The sequence below is a fragment of the Sarcophilus harrisii genome, chromosome 3 (assembly GCF_902635505.1).
Source record: "Sarcophilus harrisii chromosome 3, mSarHar1.11, whole genome shotgun sequence".
Classification (NCBI taxonomy): domain Eukaryota; kingdom Metazoa; phylum Chordata; class Mammalia; order Dasyuromorphia; family Dasyuridae; genus Sarcophilus; species Sarcophilus harrisii.
This window is the reverse complement of record NC_045428.1, coordinates 77,218,365-77,238,062: the sequence shown is the minus strand read 5'-3', so window position 1 is coordinate 77,238,062 and position 19,698 is coordinate 77,218,365. Positions and strand designations below refer to the sequence as shown.

The 19,698-nt window shown below is 34.9% G+C and overlaps 1 protein-coding gene across 3 annotated transcripts in view; it reads right to left on the bottom strand.

Moving 5' to 3' along the window:
* Window positions 1–2,393: 2,393 nt before the first annotated feature.
* The window catches only part of INO80D (INO80 complex subunit D), a 77,815-nt gene continuing 60,510 nt past the window's right edge, over window positions 2,394–19,698 (bottom strand). For 2 of the 3 annotated variants that reach the window (XM_031958244.1, XM_031958243.1), the window contains 3 exons: window positions 19,327–19,544; window positions 16,149–16,306; window positions 8,908–14,995 (listed from right to left, as the gene is read on the bottom strand). In XM_031958244.1, the coding sequence (XP_031814104.1) occupies window positions 13,827–14,995; window positions 16,149–16,306; window positions 19,327–19,544 (1,545 nt within the window). In that variant the 3' untranslated portion in view covers window positions 8,908–13,826. Of the gene's footprint in view, window positions 8,028–8,907; window positions 14,996–16,148; window positions 16,307–19,326; window positions 19,545–19,698 lie in introns of those variants that run through there. The other variant, XM_031958245.1, reaches the window with a different exon arrangement.

The window sequence follows — 19,698 nt, the reverse complement described above, 5'->3', positions numbered from 1 at the left end:
AATATCTTACTCCATTACATGGTGCTTTGTATTATATAAGATGCTGGAGAAAAGAAAAAGAAAAGAGAAGGGAGAGACCAAATTATAATTTAAATAAATGGAATTTCAAGAATTAGATGTGTCCTGAAAGATAGGGAGCTTGCTTGTTTAGGCTAAGTTATCCCTTGTGATACTTTCTTTTATTCTCTTCAAAAATTTAGATGGATGTCAAATTGCCCAGCATACCACTGAGTTCCTTCATTCAGAATGTTGAGCCACTGGGCAGCTTCTCATTCACATGGCTTTCAAATAACTGTAGTAAAAAAAGACTGGATAAAGATGAATTTCCCAGTGAGTCAGCTCTAAAAAAGGAACAGATTAATACTGCTTTAAGCTTCAGAGCCACATATTCATGAAAGGTATAAATTAATGCAAATAGTAGGTTTGCAAATAATGCAGGCTGTTTTTTTTTTTTTTTAAAGAATTGCTATTAAATTTCAACAAAGTAGAGAAAAAAATTCATAGAGGTAGCAATATGTTCAAGAGGAGAAGTAAAAAGAAAATACATTCTTTTCTAAACTCCAATTTTTGCTTTCACTTGTAAATCTATAAGATTCCAATGGTACCCCTTCAAAGATGTCAGTTCAACATGGACATTAAGCTAATGAACTTGTAACATAAGAGTACGATATTTTTATTTTTAAAAATCTGAATCAAGAACTAAACTAAGACATGGTTTCTAAATGTCTCTATCTCGTTTTTGCAAAACATAATATACAAAGGCAGGGGAAAAAACCAAACAACGGGTCAAAAATGGACAACTCCACCTCTACATAGTAGAGTAGGACTGAATTAATCAAAGATTATAGATTTGGAGGTAAATGGGATCTTACAGATCAGTTCATCTACCCCCCTTTTTTTGGTAGATGAGGAATCAAGAAGCTCAGAAAGGTCCCCATATTTACACAACAAGAATTTGATTCCAGGTTTTCGTTATTATAAGTTCAGCACTTGGTGATGCTGATGGTATCTCAACAATTTTAAGTATCCCCACCATCTATGATACCTTTTAAAAGGACACAAATGGAATGAACAAAGTTCTAGCATCAAATCAAATTACAACCTCTTTATTCAAGGATGATGCAAATCTAGCATTTATCTTGTAGTCTATTAAAATTAGAAGGACAATACCAAAAAGACAGAACACATGCAGACTCTATACACATGCACATTCAAACACAAAAGAGAACCTATTATGGGAATGTTGTTGCATAAGGATTGCTAATGTTAGTTTATAAATCTGGTCTTAATCTATTTAATGGCTCTCCATATGTAGGTGGTCCTTAGACCCACAGGCACGCAGTTGCCATGGCTAGGACCATTCCTGAAACCTTTCCAGTTAGATAGGAACTGTTGTCATGTCATGAAAGAACAGTCTTCAAGAATCCAAGGTCACCTCTAAGCCATGATGAAGCATTTGAACAGGACTTTGGGAGGAAGTGAAAGCTGACTTCAGATATTTAAAAGGCAGTCTCTTGGAAGAAGAATTAGACATGATGCTACTTAGCTACAGAACCAGGAATAATGGGACAGTAGTGGGAAAGAAGAAAACATAGACTTTATGTAAGGAAAAATTCACTTGCCATGCTCTCCCAGAATGTATGACTACTTTGGGAAGAAGTTGGCTTCTTCTCCCTTAAGGTTTTTTAATGCAGTTTGAATGTTCACTATTTGGGAATGTCACAAAGAAGGTTCTTGGTCAAGTACATGATGGACTGGATGAGGTCTCTTCTAATTCTGACACATTGAGATTTTCATGAAGGCTTATCCTTTTATATATATATATATTTAAATATCCACAAAAGCTTCCCATACAAAGAAAACGAAGTGAGGAGAAATACTTCAATCAATAAATACTTAAAAGAAGATATAAGGCAAGCTCTTTTACATCATCCTTGAATAAAGAGGTTATAATTTGAGAGAAAAAACAATTTTTGTCTTTGGCCATACAGTTTTCACAGTCAACTTTGTACCTGTGAACATTCAAGAGGTATGGTTTTCTGATGAAGTAAACATTGGGGATAATTATGTCAGGAAATGAGAGCTTAAAATAGTTTTGGGAAGGAACAGTAACTTATTAGATTTCAAGGTTTCAAAGTGTTGCAACATCATTAAGTTGGTTACCAACTACTAAATAAATTAATTTATTAGTTATAGAGGCATGAAGATAAAAACCGGATAAGCTTAAAAAAAAATCAAAGTTAATGTCTATGCCCAGAGAGCACTAAATGATATATGACAGTATTGTACCAGCTAGTATTTAAACTATATAGATATATATACTTACATAAAGAATAAAAATGCAACAAATAGAAATCCCCAGTAATACAAATTATACTAAAGTAAAACGAGGCTATTTCACAGCAAGATTTATTAATACATCCAAAAGAAAGAAAGAAAAATCATTTTGTCACACTATATACAGATAATACATACAGTGTTTTATACACATATTACATCAGTTTTTACACAAGAAAAATATACATAAAAATGTAAACTTTTGTATACAAAAACCCTTAAACAAATTAAACAAGGACCAGATAACAAAAGGAGACCAATCCATTATTATTTCATCAAATTTTTTTAAAATGGTCATACAGTACATTCATTGAGATATATATGGAAAATGTGAGCCAAGTCTTCTTGTTTAAAGGGAAAATACAAACCAGAAGCCTCCCTGCTCCCAAAATGTGGTCCTCCAGCACACCTGCTTTAAAAGCCACTGGTATGAATTTTGATCAGAACTGGGGGCTCTGGCCAAAAACCATTTCTCTCCTCATCTTGCTCCCACACATTATTTCAAAGCGCTCTCTGCAGAAACAAATGACATTGGGTTTGTGTGCACACTAACTAAGCTTTCAGCCACTACTAATACAGAGGAGAATTAAAGTTTGTATGTTCCCTTTAAGCAATTATTATTTTTCTGGGGGTTTTTGTGAGCATTTTCAATGTATGGCGTATTAGCAGATTTTGTGTGCCAAGGTGAAAGGGGACAATGAGAAAGAAGGATTGAGGGAAAGGACTGCTAGTCCTTGCTACCGTGCAGCTACTTTAAAAAAAAAAAAAAAAGAGAAAGAAAGAAAATGAAAGTGTGCAAGCTGTCGTTCACTGTTCCAGGCGTGCTACCTCCTACTGCCTTCCCCACTGCAACTGGTTCATATTCTATAGCATTCTAGCAGCTCAACAACTCCCATGAGGCTTTTTGTTGTAAGGCTGCTTCTGATACCTGGTTGTGGCTAGGCTAACTTTTCAAATGACAGAAACACAAACCTCTCTCGAACAGTCATAAGGAATACTCTCAAATCCACAGTTTTCTGTAGCATCTTGAAATTTACGATTGTCCATCTACCTTTTTCTCTGTTAAGTCTTGAGGAGGTAATCTGTTCTGCCATTCGATCACAAAATCAAACGGCAATTAAAGGAGTTTTCTTAATGTTCTTGCAATCAGCATGATAAATCACTGAAAAACACTTGAGGCTGTGGGTCTAATGAAGAATTAGGCCTATGTCCAGTATGAACAGTCTCAAAATTCCTTTAACAGAATTCTTAGTGAAGATAACTTTTAATTAAATAAGTGAAAGGCTCGCTTCAGACAGCTTCATGAGAAATCCACACTCTCTAAGGTGTACTTTGAGCAAGGCTAGGTAACAATGAGGTGATATTTTCTCCCTGCAGCAGGAGGAGAATATTTAACTCTCCTCAGTCAAATCAATTTTAGTTATCATTATATATTAATGAAATAAACAGGCAACCAATGGTGGACCACTATTGATCTAGGGGATAGTAGACAAAGTGTACTAAAGGAAAGGTTAGGGTATCTTCGTAATTGAAATGACCAGACTGGTTGGAGCACATCTCTGTTTGAGAGACAGGAAAAACCACATAAGTTCTTCAAGTGCACCTCCAGCTCTCTCTCTCACTCCCTTTGAATAGATGACAACTTTTAGGAATGCTTCCCATATGATTTAATTTATAGCAACAACAGCAAGGAAACAAATAAAAAATAATAAATAAATAATTTCCCAATGACTTTAGATGATTTAAAATTTTAAAATGTTTTTTAAATAACTTTTTATAATGTTACATTTTTGACAATTTGTTACATACACCTGCCACTGCAGGGACAATATTCCAGGAGGGGCAGCATTTTGCTAAATGTAAAAGATTGCCGTCCAAAACTCATACATATACATGTGTATATACAGTATATCCACACTACTTATATACATATATTAATATACATATGCATGAGTATATATCAAGAGAACAATTATTCATTGCCTCTGAATATCTATATATTCACTCACATAATATATACTAAAGACATACTGTGTGAGTATATATGCTAGTATATGTACACATGCTCCAACATGTATATATACACTTTGTTTAGTGTGTGCATAAGAGTTTAGAAGGCACAATTATAAATGGATGTAAGTTTTCTATAAAACTGCAGCAAAGTTAAAACTCAACATCACTATTGTAAGAATATCAAAGGCCATATTGCCAAGAATTTATCACATAAGAATGAGATTTCACTAGAAAGAGATGAGAATTTAAAGAGCAATTATAACATGAATTAAGAACATGGGTTAGCCACAGATTTTAAGAGGCTAACATGTGGTTGAATAAGCTTTTAACTGTCATTGAAAAAGGAAGTGAAAATGTCAAGTTAACTATAATGTGAACCAAAATTTTCAAATGCCAAATTAACAAGAGAATAAAGGAGGGAATAAACATGTTTTCTCTACAGACAGTAGTATAACTTATAAAAAGCTTTAACTGTTACAATTCTTACTCTTTCAGCAACAACTTTATAAAATTTTCTAGATAAAATTCCTAAAATGGTGGGACATTTCTTTCAAATAAGACAAAATTTAAACCCACCTTCCCAAATCTGTGCAGTGTATGTTATTGAGACCTCAATTTTCTAGGAAACCTCTGAAATAAAGGCCTTTTTTAAAGGAACAAACAACAGTGATATCAATGAAAGACAGGATGGTTAAACCAAATATTCTGGGCTAGAATGGAAGTGATTAAAGTGAGAGGAGATTTGAAGTTAAACTTTTAAATGATAAAAGTGAACAACAGTTGGTGATGATGGTAATTAGGACCAGGGGAAACGGACAATAGAAATAATTTTTTATAGGGCATCAATTGATTATAAACAGAAAAAAGACGATAACCCAAGGGATTTCTATCCTAGAGAGTTATGGTGATGTGCCCTAGATAGGAATTTTATCTGGTTTACAGTTTGATCTAGAATCCCACCGCTGACATATTAATCTATTTTTTAACAAAGTCTATTTATCTATTATACACACACTTTTGGGGAAATATATGTATATAGCTCTATCTATATACACACATATACATACGTGTATATATAGATTTAGATTATACAAATGTATAAATAAACATAATACTTTTAATCTTTCCATTGACAAGGGCAAGTTTACATTCAGCAAAGTGCTACCACATCTGATATACACATCTCTGTACAAATATACATTAAAAGGGTCTTTTTCCCTCCATTGATGAATGGGGAATTTATTTTGGTAAATCCCATCACAAACAACTGAAGGGAGAATGGCACCAGTACAAACTCTCTTCTTTCATTTGCATGCTTATGTACAAGAAATATGCAGGAAACAAAAATTTTCTAAAAATCCACAGAGAGAGTGAACTTGGGAGATGCTGGAAAAGTACAACTGTAAAAAGAACCACATACAGAGCTTTTCTAGGTTTTGATTGCATTAAATAAATGTGGCTTCAAAATCAAATATTTGTGTATTACGAGAAGCTGTTTTAAAAGATTTTTAAAATACATGATTTTCATTATTAAAAATATGAATGAGAAATTCAGTAACATCTATGGTTTTAATTACTTCAGACTGCTGGATATTACAGTGAAGTACAACAGAACAATGACTTTAAAAACCAAAATAAATAGGAATGTCTCATTTGAAGTTAACTCTTAGATAAAGTTCTAAGAGAAAGCATCATCATCCCCTTGGACAAAATATGGGAAATAAAATTGTCCTAAATCCAAAATGGATAGCCCAGTTGAGATAAAAATATGTTTAAAATAATTTAAACTTTCCCTAGCTTTGAAGCATAATGAAATGATCCCACCAACTCCTCAGGAAAACAAAGCAGTCACCTATGAAAATGGCATCCTTAAAAAAAAATGCCAACCACAATACCTGTCAAATTGAAATAAGGATGATGGACAATGTTTTCAAAGTTAGAGTATAAAGTAATTTACTATTAACTTAAAAATTTACAACGGATATCTGGTCCCACTACCCCACAATAAAATACAGATAACACTTCATTTCCTCTCTCTCATTTAAAAAAAAAAAAAAAAAAAAAAAAGAGGGGATAGAAGGGTGTCTTAGAGCCTGGTATTTCTCATGCCATTTTAAAAAAAATGGAACACAATGTAAGTCAATCAAAAGATTTAAAATAAAAAGCACATGATATCAGAGCTAGCCTTTTAACAAAACATAATAAAGAATTTGGTGTATTTATACAATAGTGACAATGAGAAAATAAGTCCAATCCCCTCAACTAAATAAATCATATTTCTACAATACATTCCATCACCTTGTGTTGCTACTTTTCTCTATTTTACCTTACACACACATACATCTCTTTCTCTCTTTCTCTCTCTCACACACACACACACAGACACACACACACACACACACTCCCCCAATGCATATTTTTGCATGTGTGTAAAACACAAATACATACATGCACACAAGTAATTTAATTCTATTTTTAAGTCACAGTGGGAATTCCTTAGTGAGGAGGGGTAAAAAGTTCCTGAATAAGACACTGAGAACATCTAGATTTGACATTTTCTCTCTTTTTGATTTCCCAACTTACAGAATGAACTGTAAATTAAAGAATAAATCTATAGGAAAAAAAAGAGGTCTTACAAACTTAGTTCACAATTCCAGCTACAGTAGTTGGAGTTTTTATTTGATCTATGTATTTCTATTTACCCTGTAACTAAGCTTCTAGCCGTCTTAAGTGTAAACCACGATCATTTACTAAAGAATGAAATACTCAAGAATTCTATGAGCAGTAATAAATGGGCTAAAAGATGTTCTACATTTTGTGGCTGCAGGATACCATTTTATTTTATATATCTGCAAGGTAGCAAAGAATAGCTATACACCTTGACACGGCAGAGATCCAGTGTAAAAAGGTGCTTCACTAGTTTGTTTTTCACCAAAAAAAAAAAAAAAAAAAAGCTTGTATATAATTTTATAGCTATTAAAACACATAGGAAACATAATTCATTACACTCAATACAGCTTTAGTATAAAACTTATAATTTATGAGGTGATGTTAATAGCATAAATTAATATACCTTTTTCTCTTAAAATCTACAATAAGTATTCTGAAAGCTCATTGGGGAAGGGAACTTTTAAATAAAACTTTTAAAGCTGAGCGTGATGGGAAAATATTCTGTATGCTGAAATTGAGATGAGAGCCCCAAGGAGAAAGCAAGAGTCCCTAGACAAGACACTGCGGACTACAAAACTCAATGTGTTTTCTCTTTCTTGCGCTCTCTTTGATGATATTCTACCTTTATTTTGTTTTAAAACTATTTAGTTTTTTGTTTTTTGTTTTTTTTTATTAAATTGCCCTTATTTCCACAAGGAATCCCTGAGACATACTCAAACTGTACAGTGAAAATAATCATCACTGTTCAGAGGAACTAGTTCAACCCATCCAAGCAGATGAAGATACTATCAACAAGTATCAAACTTTCCATCATTGCAGCATTGATCCATTGGAACCAACTGTACCTTAATGCTGAAGATTGGAGTCATTTCAGGGCAAATCAGTCTACTCCCAAAGTAAAAGCAATGGTGTGGCATTTAGCTGCATTGAAGCCTTCTGCACTGCATGTTGAAAATTTTCCATGGGGAACTCTGGGTGCATATAGAGCTTACTTCAGTGGTCCCCAGCTTTAAAAAAAAAAAAGTGAAAGATGTTTCTTTACTCAGACCAGAATAAAGTATAGCTCATACACTATGTGTATGTGTTTCATTACTGAGAAGTGGGCAGAGGCAAGTAGGCAGAAGAGAAAGAAAAGAACTGTGCTGTCTTAAATAGATTATATATAGATTTCTAAGTTTTTCTCATATAGATTTTTATGTAGACTAAACTCTAGAAGATCAAAAAACATGTAAGACAAACTAGCCAAAATCCCCCAGGGATAGGAGATGATGGATAAAAAGCAAATGATGTCATAGTCTTCCTCCAAATTGTCATATAGAATATATTTCCTTCTACCAAATACCAAACTTTATCATTAAAGATCTAAAGCAAGGGATACCACAAAAATTAAAAGTGAGGAAAGCCAACAACCAAAAACAGTGAAAAGGTTTGCTGTTTAGAAAAAAAACTCCCTGAAATCAATTCATATTCAACATTCACTGACATATCAACTGGCAATGAGAAGAATCCATATTGCCATGTGTTTCTAAGGTATTTTTTTCTAAATAATGTTTGGAGGAAAAACAAGAGCTACATGAAAAAACTTAGCTCCTTTCCAGTATGCCAGTAAAAATCATCCATTGAGAGCTATTATTTCCAAAATAGTCAGTTGTTTTTAACATGGATTTTCTCTTGGCCATGGGTTAAATCATGAGTTTCAATCTTATAAAATGTTACCTTACAGAAACGGTTACATGATTCTAGTTCTATGTAGACTGACTGAGAGAAGGATAATTGCTTCCAAATTGAAATAAAACATCTACTCTATTTCTGAGCTATCACACATCTATAGTGTGTGTGTGTGTGTGTGTGTGTGTGTGTGTGTGTGTATATACACACACACACACACACACATACACCTGTATATATGTATGTATATATACATACATCTACATACATACAAATAAAAACATTTGTTTAATGTGATAGCTATTTCTTTTAGTCAGGAGAAAACTACTCCAAAAAGAACATACTGTTGATCAGACATTCAATATAAATGTTTGATAGAGGGAAACCTTTCCACTTATTCATAACTACTTACAAATTTTGAGGTGACTACAAAAGAATCTATCTGCATTATTCTGACTACCCTAAAACCCCAACCAACCTTTGGTGTAGTCTGAGGGGCCACAAAGAAGGGGCAGATACATATGACACTTGTTAAATGTGATTAAATTTTCTTTTAAGGTATCCTTAGAAATGTCCACAAAACCCTAGGGTTCTGTAAACCACATTTAGAAAAGGACTGCATTTAAGGCCTTAAAATACACCAGATTTAAAACTTTTGGCATACTTTGTTTACAAAGGAAGGGGCAAGAGCTGGAGAGGAACAGGAGGAAGAAAACAGATTATAGACATTAAAAGTTAAAAGAAAAAAACAATTAATTTAAATTAATTGCAAAATTACTCAACAATTAGTGTTGTAAATCTTCCTACCTGTCCTTTTTGCAAGCACTTTACACACATTTTACTCAAAATTGGCAGAAACAGATATTGTTTTATTCCTACCATCACTAATATTCCCTCTTAAATGTTGTTCAAGGATAAAAGGGAAGTTTCATATACCTATGATTTTTTAATTACTATGATTATAATTTCTTATATACATGTGCCCAAAGTTTGTAATTCCAATTTAGGCAGCTGGTTGGTATCTTACTAGTAAGATAAATTCTTTGATATAAGCAATTATTCAAGAGGGAAACAGAAGGAATACCAATGTGCAGCAAATATTTAATTTTCTTACCTTTTAATGAATAAAACTTCCCTCTATGGATTAATGTAATCATAGGCTGAAAATGAGCTCGAGTTTAGTGTCATTAAAGAAAACAATACTGATTGATTATTCTGAACTTTCTACTTTGAGACTCACTGAATTTTTAAGTATGCAGTCAACTACATAAACATTTCTTCGGATGAAATAAATTCCCTACAGAATTATTGGCTGAAGAAACAAAGCTGTTAGCTTTCTTGAGACTTAAACTATAAGCTATACCACCACCAAAAACAAAAAATAAAATAAAATAAAACAAATAAAAAACACACACAACACTTCTTATATGATCTCCATATTCACTACCTTTTTTTTTTCCCCAATAAATTATAATTTTCTCATGGAGGGGCATTTTATACATATGCCACATTGCTTGCTAACATGAAATTGCTCAGAAAAGTTATTTACAAGCAATTTTCCCACATGTGGTAGGTTACTCAAGAAAATAATCCTTCACTATATAACCTACGGAACAAATATTAGAAAATCCTTCCATTGCATAGTCTGGTACTTGGTGGGTTAAGTGTAACTGCCATTCATTATTGTGAACAACTTGTATACTAGCTACATAACCTACCCAGATGTGCAAAATGCTAAGCCAATTCCACAGAGGAAATGAAATAGTATTTTAACTCAAATAATAATAATTATTATTGTGTGGGGGTAATAAAGGAGAGAAAATACAACTTTTCTTCAGATGCTATATTAGATTTGTAATCTAATACACAAGCAGAAGATAGCATACATTGAAATGGTGATTCTGACTCCTACAGCATAGGATACTTCCATTAACTGCAGCAACTCTGTAAACGAAATCAGTATAAACTGTACCTAACTGGCCTTTACAAATGGTCCCAAACCACTGCAGAAAGAAAGTGACTATTCTTGTGTCATGGCATTATTCTACTATGCATTGTGTACCTCAGTCTAAAATACCAGCAATTTTCCACCCAAAAAGGACCATATTCTTAATGTAAGATTTGCTTCTGATGCCAGTATTACCTCTAAACATTCCACAGAAGTAGCTAGTTTTTAGATTTTCAGAATGGAAAAAAAAGAAAAAAGCTTTATTTCATTGTTTTATATAAATAAATATATCTACCAAGAGATCAAAATTGCTACACTGACTCTTTGGCAAGAGGGTAATTGTTCTAACATTTTAGTATTATAAAAAATGTACTTCTCTTTTCAACCAAGGGAACAATCCAGGCAAATGGCAAGCGCAAATCAAATCAAAAGCTATGCAATCTTTCAACTGGGTGAGATGAGAGAAAAAGGAGTATTTGCACTATCTTCAACCTGCACCAGTGCTTTCTAACGGTGTTCCTCCCTCTGGCCTCAGCACGGGGGACTACATGAATATTAACTTACTCATAAGTTTTTGGTGTGAAGCTATAACTGGCAACATTCCTGATCATTGCATGCCTCCTCACTGGAAAGCAGAAAAGGGCTTTCTGATGCACACAAAACAGAAATTGCGAACAACATAATGTGCAATTTATTACAGGTTTTGTTAATCAAGAGTTTTAAGCAGCCAATGCACAGGACAAAGAGCCAGGATAGATAAAATTCCAATCTATGATTACAATGATTATGAATTTCCTTTTGCTCAAAAAGGAGAGGTGATGAGGAAGACATGTTATTTTGTAACAAGCTTTAACTAGTACACAATGGGAACTAAGTGAAATCTATAGGAATGGATAATAATTATCCAATGATGCTTAAGTCTGTACTAAAAATTGGAAAATAGCCCAGCAAACTAAATGACACTTTCTGAGCCAAGGTTAACTACCCATAATCATCCCAATATGTACATTAAGAAAAGCTCACTAACATAAAGATTCATTGATGAAAAGCTATCAAATTATCTGTCTTCCTCACCACAGCAGAATAAATTTACAGTGAGAAATCTTGCTTCATAACATAATTTATAATTTAGAAATTTCTCAATCTGAAGACAAGACAAAGCTATTCAAAAAATAAAATTTTCCAACCAACTTTTCATGATTAAAAAAACTAAATACATTACAAACATTTTTTGGCCCATAAAAGTAAAGGAGTTCAATAAATACTTGTTTTAAAAGTAGGGCATATAAGGATTAAAGACAGTCATGACATTTCCCCTCCATAAGCTCAGGCACATGGTTTCAGCATTATAAATGCTGATCACTGCCATTCCTTTAAAAAGCAAAGAAAAGAAGCTTTCAAAAGAAGGGAGTGGCTAAAACTAGCATGGCATAAAGAGATACATACATGAAGTAGGAAAATATATCCAAAACTTCACTCATTTGGAAGGAATTAAATTTAAATATTCCCTGACTCAAAGGAACCTATTGTCCCACCTCACTGAAGATTATGCTCTATCTGGTTTTGTATTTTTTTTTTAAATATATAAATTAGACTAGATTCAGTAATAAACAGCCAATAACCTATCTTATGAGATGGTGAAAACCTCTCTGCAAAAAAGCGGAATCAGATTGCTTTTAAAATCTCTTTCATCACACATCTAAAAGATACAAAAAGCAGGCAATAGGGAACCCTTGTATGTAATTTTACAGTTATTAAATTACTAAATCACCCAATATTTTAATCCTATCAATCATGAATCAACCTATAATTTTGAAAAATTTCCCCAAACCAATTTTGAACTTCCTTCGCAAAGAGAACACCACAAAAGTCCAATTCTATTTATACTAACAAATCCAAATTTACTTGCACCTAAGTATTTAAATTATTTTAATAAAATTAGGAGGTAGGTGAATTTAAGAATAAGTTCTAATTTCCAGGTTGGCTTGAACAAAAACTATCCATGTACCCTTCAGGTATTACAATTATTTCATAATTGGAACATTGATTTCATGTGTGTTCAACATTTTACAACTCCTATTGAAAAGTTACTACTAAGAAAATGAAAAATTTCTAAAGCAAGAGATGGCTTAAGGAATTCATAGATTCCCAATTTTTGAAATCCATTTGACTTTATCTTGCTTTACATACCAAAATAATTTGTTCAATTACTTCTGGCAAATAGATTTCATGAAAAGGATTTAAAAATGAATGCTAGCCTGATAAAACGTTGCAATGAGGCCACAGAAACTTACAACGATTCTGGCCCGTTTTTTTCCTGGGACTGTTGAGTCACTCCTTCTGTTTACCAGTTCAACTTTTCCTTTGACTTTTTCCCCCTCAGACTGCTAACCTTCAGAAGAAAAGGCTGCTGATTACAAAAGTGCAACTCATATGACCAGGCCAGTTCCCTCACTAATCAATAAATTCAAGTTAACAAGCAGTAGGAAAGAATGATGGATTTCAGTAAGGTTGGGAATTGGGAAAAAATGAGGGAAAGTAAGCAAAAACCACCTTTTATCTTATTAGAAAAATATGGGTTTGCTGCTTCCTGCCTTTACATTCATACACACAAGCACACAAGGACAAACATACACAGAGGAGGTCAAAAGACGTTTTCTCCTTCTTAAGCACTGTCCTACTTAAGAATGGAAGTCTAGCCTCAATGCAGTGTCTCAGCAGACTAGTGCTAAGTCAGAGGCCTAATCCACCTCTCCACACCATTAGCTATTTTCTTCAATGGGGACTCAGTAAATTAGCAATCTCTCCAGAACCGCCTCTTATAAAATCTGGCAATGGGATGGAAAGTATTGATCTGAACCCTAGGAAGTAGTAAAGGGCACTGGTTATCTGAGGTATCTTCTCATTTCTCAGTCTCACTGCTAAAAATCAATGGCATCCAGTCACTGTGCTGAACCGCTAAGGAAAACGTGAGGGTAACGTGAACCTGTCGGGAGGAAAGGAGCACCGTGGACAGAGCACACGTGAACACTGCAGAAAGGTTCACTTCGGGGGACCCGCCGGGCTTCCCGCCGGCCCCGACCTTATTTTTCAAATGCTGAAGAAGGGGAAGCAGGAGGGGATGCCTACAGAGGGAACTAAAGACAGAAAACACGGTCCCCACCTGCCTGCACACACACAGACACGCCGCTCAGTTAGGGGTGCTGAAGGGAGAAGATGAATTATTGGTACTTGTCGCAGTGGCCCCTGTGACCGTGAAGCCTGTGGGAGGGGCTATCGAGCTGTGGCTGGGCTGCAGGTCCTTCGGGATGCCGCTGTGGGAACTCAGCTGGTGGCCAAAGGCTGCACTGAACTGGGGGAGCTGCTGCTTAGGAGAGGTGGAGGCCATCAGGTCGGCAGAAGGCGGCCCCATGCCACTGAAGCTGGTCTGGGGCAGCCCCGGAAGCACGCTGGAGCTGCTCGGGGTCACGGTGGCGAAGGCAGGCTGTGTGGTCTCTGAGTTCGAGGTGGTGGGTGGCGTGGACAGGGACGTGGAGAGGAGGTGTCCATCTGCGCCGAGAAGGTTGCTGAACGGAGAAGGGTCAGCGAGGTTGACGGGGAGGTTGCCCCAGTGAGTTCTGGGGTTCACCACCCCACCCAGGGGCACCTCCAGCTGGGTTGGGAGCAAGTGCTGCGCCATGATGGGCATTTCTGCTGAGAAGGTAGCTGCCATGTTATCACCGGAGAAGGTGGTGGCGTGGGGAGAGGTGATGTGATCGCTGTAGGGAGACGGCACGTGCTCGCTGTCGTAATGGCTTCCGTGGGGCGAGGAGTGTGAATGGTCGCTGCTATATTGCTGTCGTGAGGTGATTAGGTCGTCTGCCTTGCTCAGCAGCTGGGCAGGATGTGGCCTCTGGGAGGTATGGCTGCCGTCAGGAAGTCCGTGAAACTGTCCTGGGAAGGCTCTCTCCCCAAGCGAGCTCTGGCTTATCAGAGTAGCCGGAGTAAGGCCGACAGTGGCTGGGGCCGAGAACTGGCCCTGGATCTGCCCTGCCAGGGGCGTCGGCGGGGTGGACAAGGTAGCAGAACGGAGCAAGTTCTCGTCCAACTCTAGGCTGGAGAAGTTATCGTGCACGATGCGCCCGTTCAACAGCTCCCCAAGGTCTGTGTTTACTTCCCGGCTCAAGGACTGCATTCCTGAAGCTCCAGTACCCGTGGAGAACACCCCTATGCCTCTATCTGAAAGCTCCTGAACCGGCACCCCGTCTGACTGGGTAAGTACTCCAATGGTACTCAGGCACTCAAGGGAAGTTACAGCCTGCAAAGCCCGCTCGAGTTCCTCCGCCTCTTCTGTTGTAGGAAGGAGGTCTCCATTCTTACCTAAGGAAACAAAGGCCACCAAAACAATCAACCGGTCATCTGACACTGGCATTTAAACAGTGCTCTATTCAGGGAATAGAAAGAAGGAAAATATTTCAAGAAATAGGACTGGAAAGAAAAAAAATAAATATTAAAACATGGCACACAATTCAAATTTCACACCATCATAGCAATTGAACTATCAACTTAATTGTACACGTGTGAATCAGTCTACAACTCAAAACTAAAGCAGTCAAACTACTTAATATCAGTTCAAAACTCTTAAATGTTTATTTCCTTATGGGCTTTGCATATAGGCCCAGATAATACCAACATAATAAAACATAGCAAGCATATCATATCAGTTGAGCTTTGAGACAAAAAGTTCAGAAGGGGAGGTCCACTCTTAGCTTTTCCATACTGAGGCTCCTCCACCTGGAGTGGCAAGCTGTGAAAAACTAGAACAAAGAAATTCATTTATATTTCATGTCAAGACTTAAGGGTTTGGCTCACTTCATAGATTTTCTTTTAAGATTCTTTTCTTTGCTCTCTAACTCCCCCCTCTAATTTTCCATATACTCTCAAAGCTTTTATAAACTGAAGTCCATGAAACTATTTTGCTCTGCTTTCTAATGGCATCACAAGCAATTACCCCAAGGGAGAAAAGGCTCCAATGCAAAATGCGACAGAAATAATCAAAAAGGCATGAAATAAATGACTACAAAATTAAATTTTACAATGTCCAGGAAAGTTTCTAAAAAAGAACAAAACTTTAATGGGATAGATAAATATGATTTTTGAAATGTATACTTCACAGATGAGGTTAGGGTAATAAAATTAGGCCAGCTATTCGTTTCTTTGAAGATCTATAATAAACTTTTTTTTGACATTTAAAATGACTAATTTCAAATGACAATTACAAGGTAGAGATATCAAATAATGAATCTTGGTATACCAAAACAACATCACAGTCACACAGACAACAAATACCAAAACTTTTAAAGAGGGTAAAAGCAGCTTTTTAGCATTTTGCAATCTCTACCTAAAATAAGACACTATTAATTGATAAGAATGTTTCAACTACATCTCAGAAAATTAAGTCCTTCCTTTTCAACTCATTTTTTTGAACCTGCTTCCTGAAAAACAAATAATCAAAACAAGAAATTTAAAATACCTTCAAAAAAATCAAAATCTTGTAAGTCATCGGGTAGCCGTGGCAGGACATCTGAAAAGTCCTCCTGATTTAATTCCAAGTCATGTGGAATGTCAGTGATCTCATTGGCAATGTCATCAGGCAGCTCGTCAGTACTCAGCTCCGGTGTGGAAGGGCTCCTGGGAGAAGATTTGAAACTGCATCTTTAATCAGTTTCCTTCAACTTCTTATGTTTCTTATTACAACAGATTCATTCACCCTCAGAATGTTTTCTACATCCTCATAAAAGAGGAAAATCTTAATGTAGGAAGTTTCATATTATCCTATTTGAATAGAAAACATACATGAAAGTAGACAATTCCTACAAAACAATGGCTTGACAGAAACTACTCTGACACTGTTATAAAAATGAACAGTTCTATAAAACAAGATTCTGTTCAATAAGCATTTGGTATATAAGAACCAATAACCTTTCCAAAAAATTACTGACACATTAAAAATTACATTAAATATACCCATTTGAAAATTTTTACTGGTGGTCATTTTGATTATTATCATCATCAATTTTGCTCAAATATAGGGACAACAAAAGTCAGAAAAGTTTTGTTAAGAGAATTTTTCAAACATAGAATAGGGATGTTAAAAGGAGGGATTTTTCACCTGGCTCCTCCCATTTAAATAGGTTGTTCTTTTATAATAAATAAAAGGAAAAATAAAAACCTTTCTTTCTCCTTTCTCACTGAAAAATACATCTCAAAGAGCAGTTTGTAAATCCAACAATCACAGTGACTTTAGTATCCTTTTCATCACTTCTACCCAAATTAATAATGTGTAAGATTATATAATTTATTTATTTGGTGTCCTACCATCAAATACCAAAGAATGTCTTTAAAGATAGGAGGGAGAAAATAATAAAATTCATCTGGAAGAACAAAAGGTCAACACATTTAACTGAATCCATAAAAAAAAATGTAAAGGAATGGTGCCTAGAAGTATCAAATCACATTGTAAAATGATAATCACCAAAACAATTTGACACCAGATAAGAGATAGAATGGTCAATCAATGAGATAGATTAGGTATATGATATACTTCAGGTAATAAGCACAGTAGCCTAGTGTTTGATAAACCCAAAGATCGCAGATATTGGAATAAGAACTCACTATTTGATAAAAATTGCTAGGAAAACTAGAAAGCAGCCTGGAAGAAATTAGGCATAGACTAACATTTCTTACCACATAACAAAGTAAGGCCAAAACAGGTATACAATTTTTACATAAAGGGTGACAACATAAGCAAATTAGAGAAACATGATTTATATTCTTTTCAATGGATGGGGGAGGGATTAAAGAAAAGAAAATTTGGAATTTGCTTTTTATATCTTATCTGCTTCTAAAAACACTGTGAAGTGAACAGGGAAAGAAATGTACTTCTTATTTTATATGGAAAAAAAGGTCCACAGAACTTTGAAGACTTAGCCAGAGTCAAACATTTATGGAAAGGAAGAGCCGGGACTCAACTCTAAGGCTCCTAGGTTCAAATCCAATGCTCTTTTTACTATCCTGCCATACAACTCCCTAAAACACAGCTGGTAAAATAGAAGAATTAGATAGCACTCCCCAATTTTCCATTTTTGTATTTGTTCTCCTTATTTTATAGAAAGTTTTGCTTTAGATCTAATATAACTGTTATGTAGATTGAATATTATAACTAGATATTAGTAATTGAAATATAAAATTATTCTGAACTTAAGATAAAACAAGCATTTCCATAACATAAGAAAATAGGAAAAAATAAAGATAACTATACATGAAATTGCAAATCTACTATGTATAATTTGCTATTCCTATTAAATATATATTAAAGTTATCATGGAGTTTTCTTTTATTCTCTTTTTTTCTTCTATCCTCCCATCCCTGCTCTAGAGACAGACACCATTAGACACACATATATATGTATATATGTGCACACATATACATATATATTCCATATATACTTTTATTTATCAGTTCTTTCTCTGGCTGCAGATGGAATCTTCATTCATAGATCCTTTGTAGTCAATTTGGGCATTTATAATAGTCAAAATGACTTAGTCATGGAAAGTTTTTCTTACAAGAACATTATTATCTACAGCATTCTCTTGGTTCTGCTAATTTTGCTCTTTCTTATTTCATGCAAGTCTATCCATGTTTTTCTAAGATCAAGTTCATCATTTGTAATTGCACAATGGTATTCCATCAAAATCATATACCATAATTTGTTAGACCAATTCTCCAACTGACAGACATCCCCTACAATTTTTAATTCTTTGCCACTACAAAGAAAATTTCATAAATATTTTGCAACACACAGATTCTTTTCCTTTTTCTCCAATCATTTCTCAAAACAGACCCAAGTAGTGGTATTGCTGGATCAACAGGCTTAGGCAGTTTAAGAACTCTTTGGGCAAAATCCAAAGATTTCCCCAAAATGGACTGGATCAGTTTACAATTTCATCAACAATGAATTAGTGTCCCAGTTTTTCCACATCCCCTTCAACATTTGTTACTTTCACCTTTAATCATTTTAGCCAATCTGATAGGTGTAAATTGAAATCTCAAGGTTGTTTTAATTTTTATTTCTCAAATCAAGAATGACTTAAATGCATGTTTTTCATATGACTATAAACTATTTTTATTTCATCACTGGAAAACTACCTATTCATATCCTTTGACCATTTATCAATTGGGGAATGATTTATAATTTTATAGATTTGAAAAAATTCTTCATATATTTGCGATATGAGATCTTTATGTGAGAAACTCTATAAAATTGTTTTCCCCAATTTTCTATTTTGGCCACATCTGTTTTATTTGTGCAAAAATTGTTAATTTAATGTAATCAATAAAAGAGTTCTTGGAAGAACTTAATAAGGACTTCAAAAATCAAATAAGAGAGATCGAGGAAAAAAAAAGGGAAAAAATAAAAGCAATCCAAGAAAATCAAGAAAATTATGAAAAAAGAGTCATTGAGATTTTACTATCTGCAAAAACAAAAAGTCATCAGTTTTTCTCTTCCAGAATGGACTGCTCCAAAGATACAGGTATTAAAAAGATTTGAATGGTATGTTTGAGACCTAATTTTCTTCGTCTCACCTAACCATACTCTACCTCCTGTAAAGAGGAATAAGCACTCAAAATATAGAATGTAGGTAACTGACCGCAGCTGGGAGATTTCCAATGGCAGTGAGACGCTGGTGGGCATGCTGAGGTTTCCTTGGGGCACTGCAGGGGGAATGGGCTTCTGCGGCCGACGTGGTCCACGTCTTCTTTTCTTCTTATGTTTTTTGGTAAGTGCAGGTGGCTTTGTTTTTTTCCTGGGTTTCCTCTGCTGCTGGTGCTGAACTTTACGGGAGCTATCTCCTCTCAAAAAATTATCCTTTTGTAAAGAGTATGAAATGAAAACAGTAAATATGATGGTTTCAGTTGGTCTACTTATTATTTTTTTAAATAAAAAAAGCCCCCAAACTTAAAAATAAGAAAACTTCATTTTGTTATACTTGTTGATTTTAGTAATGGTTTCAAAGGAATTC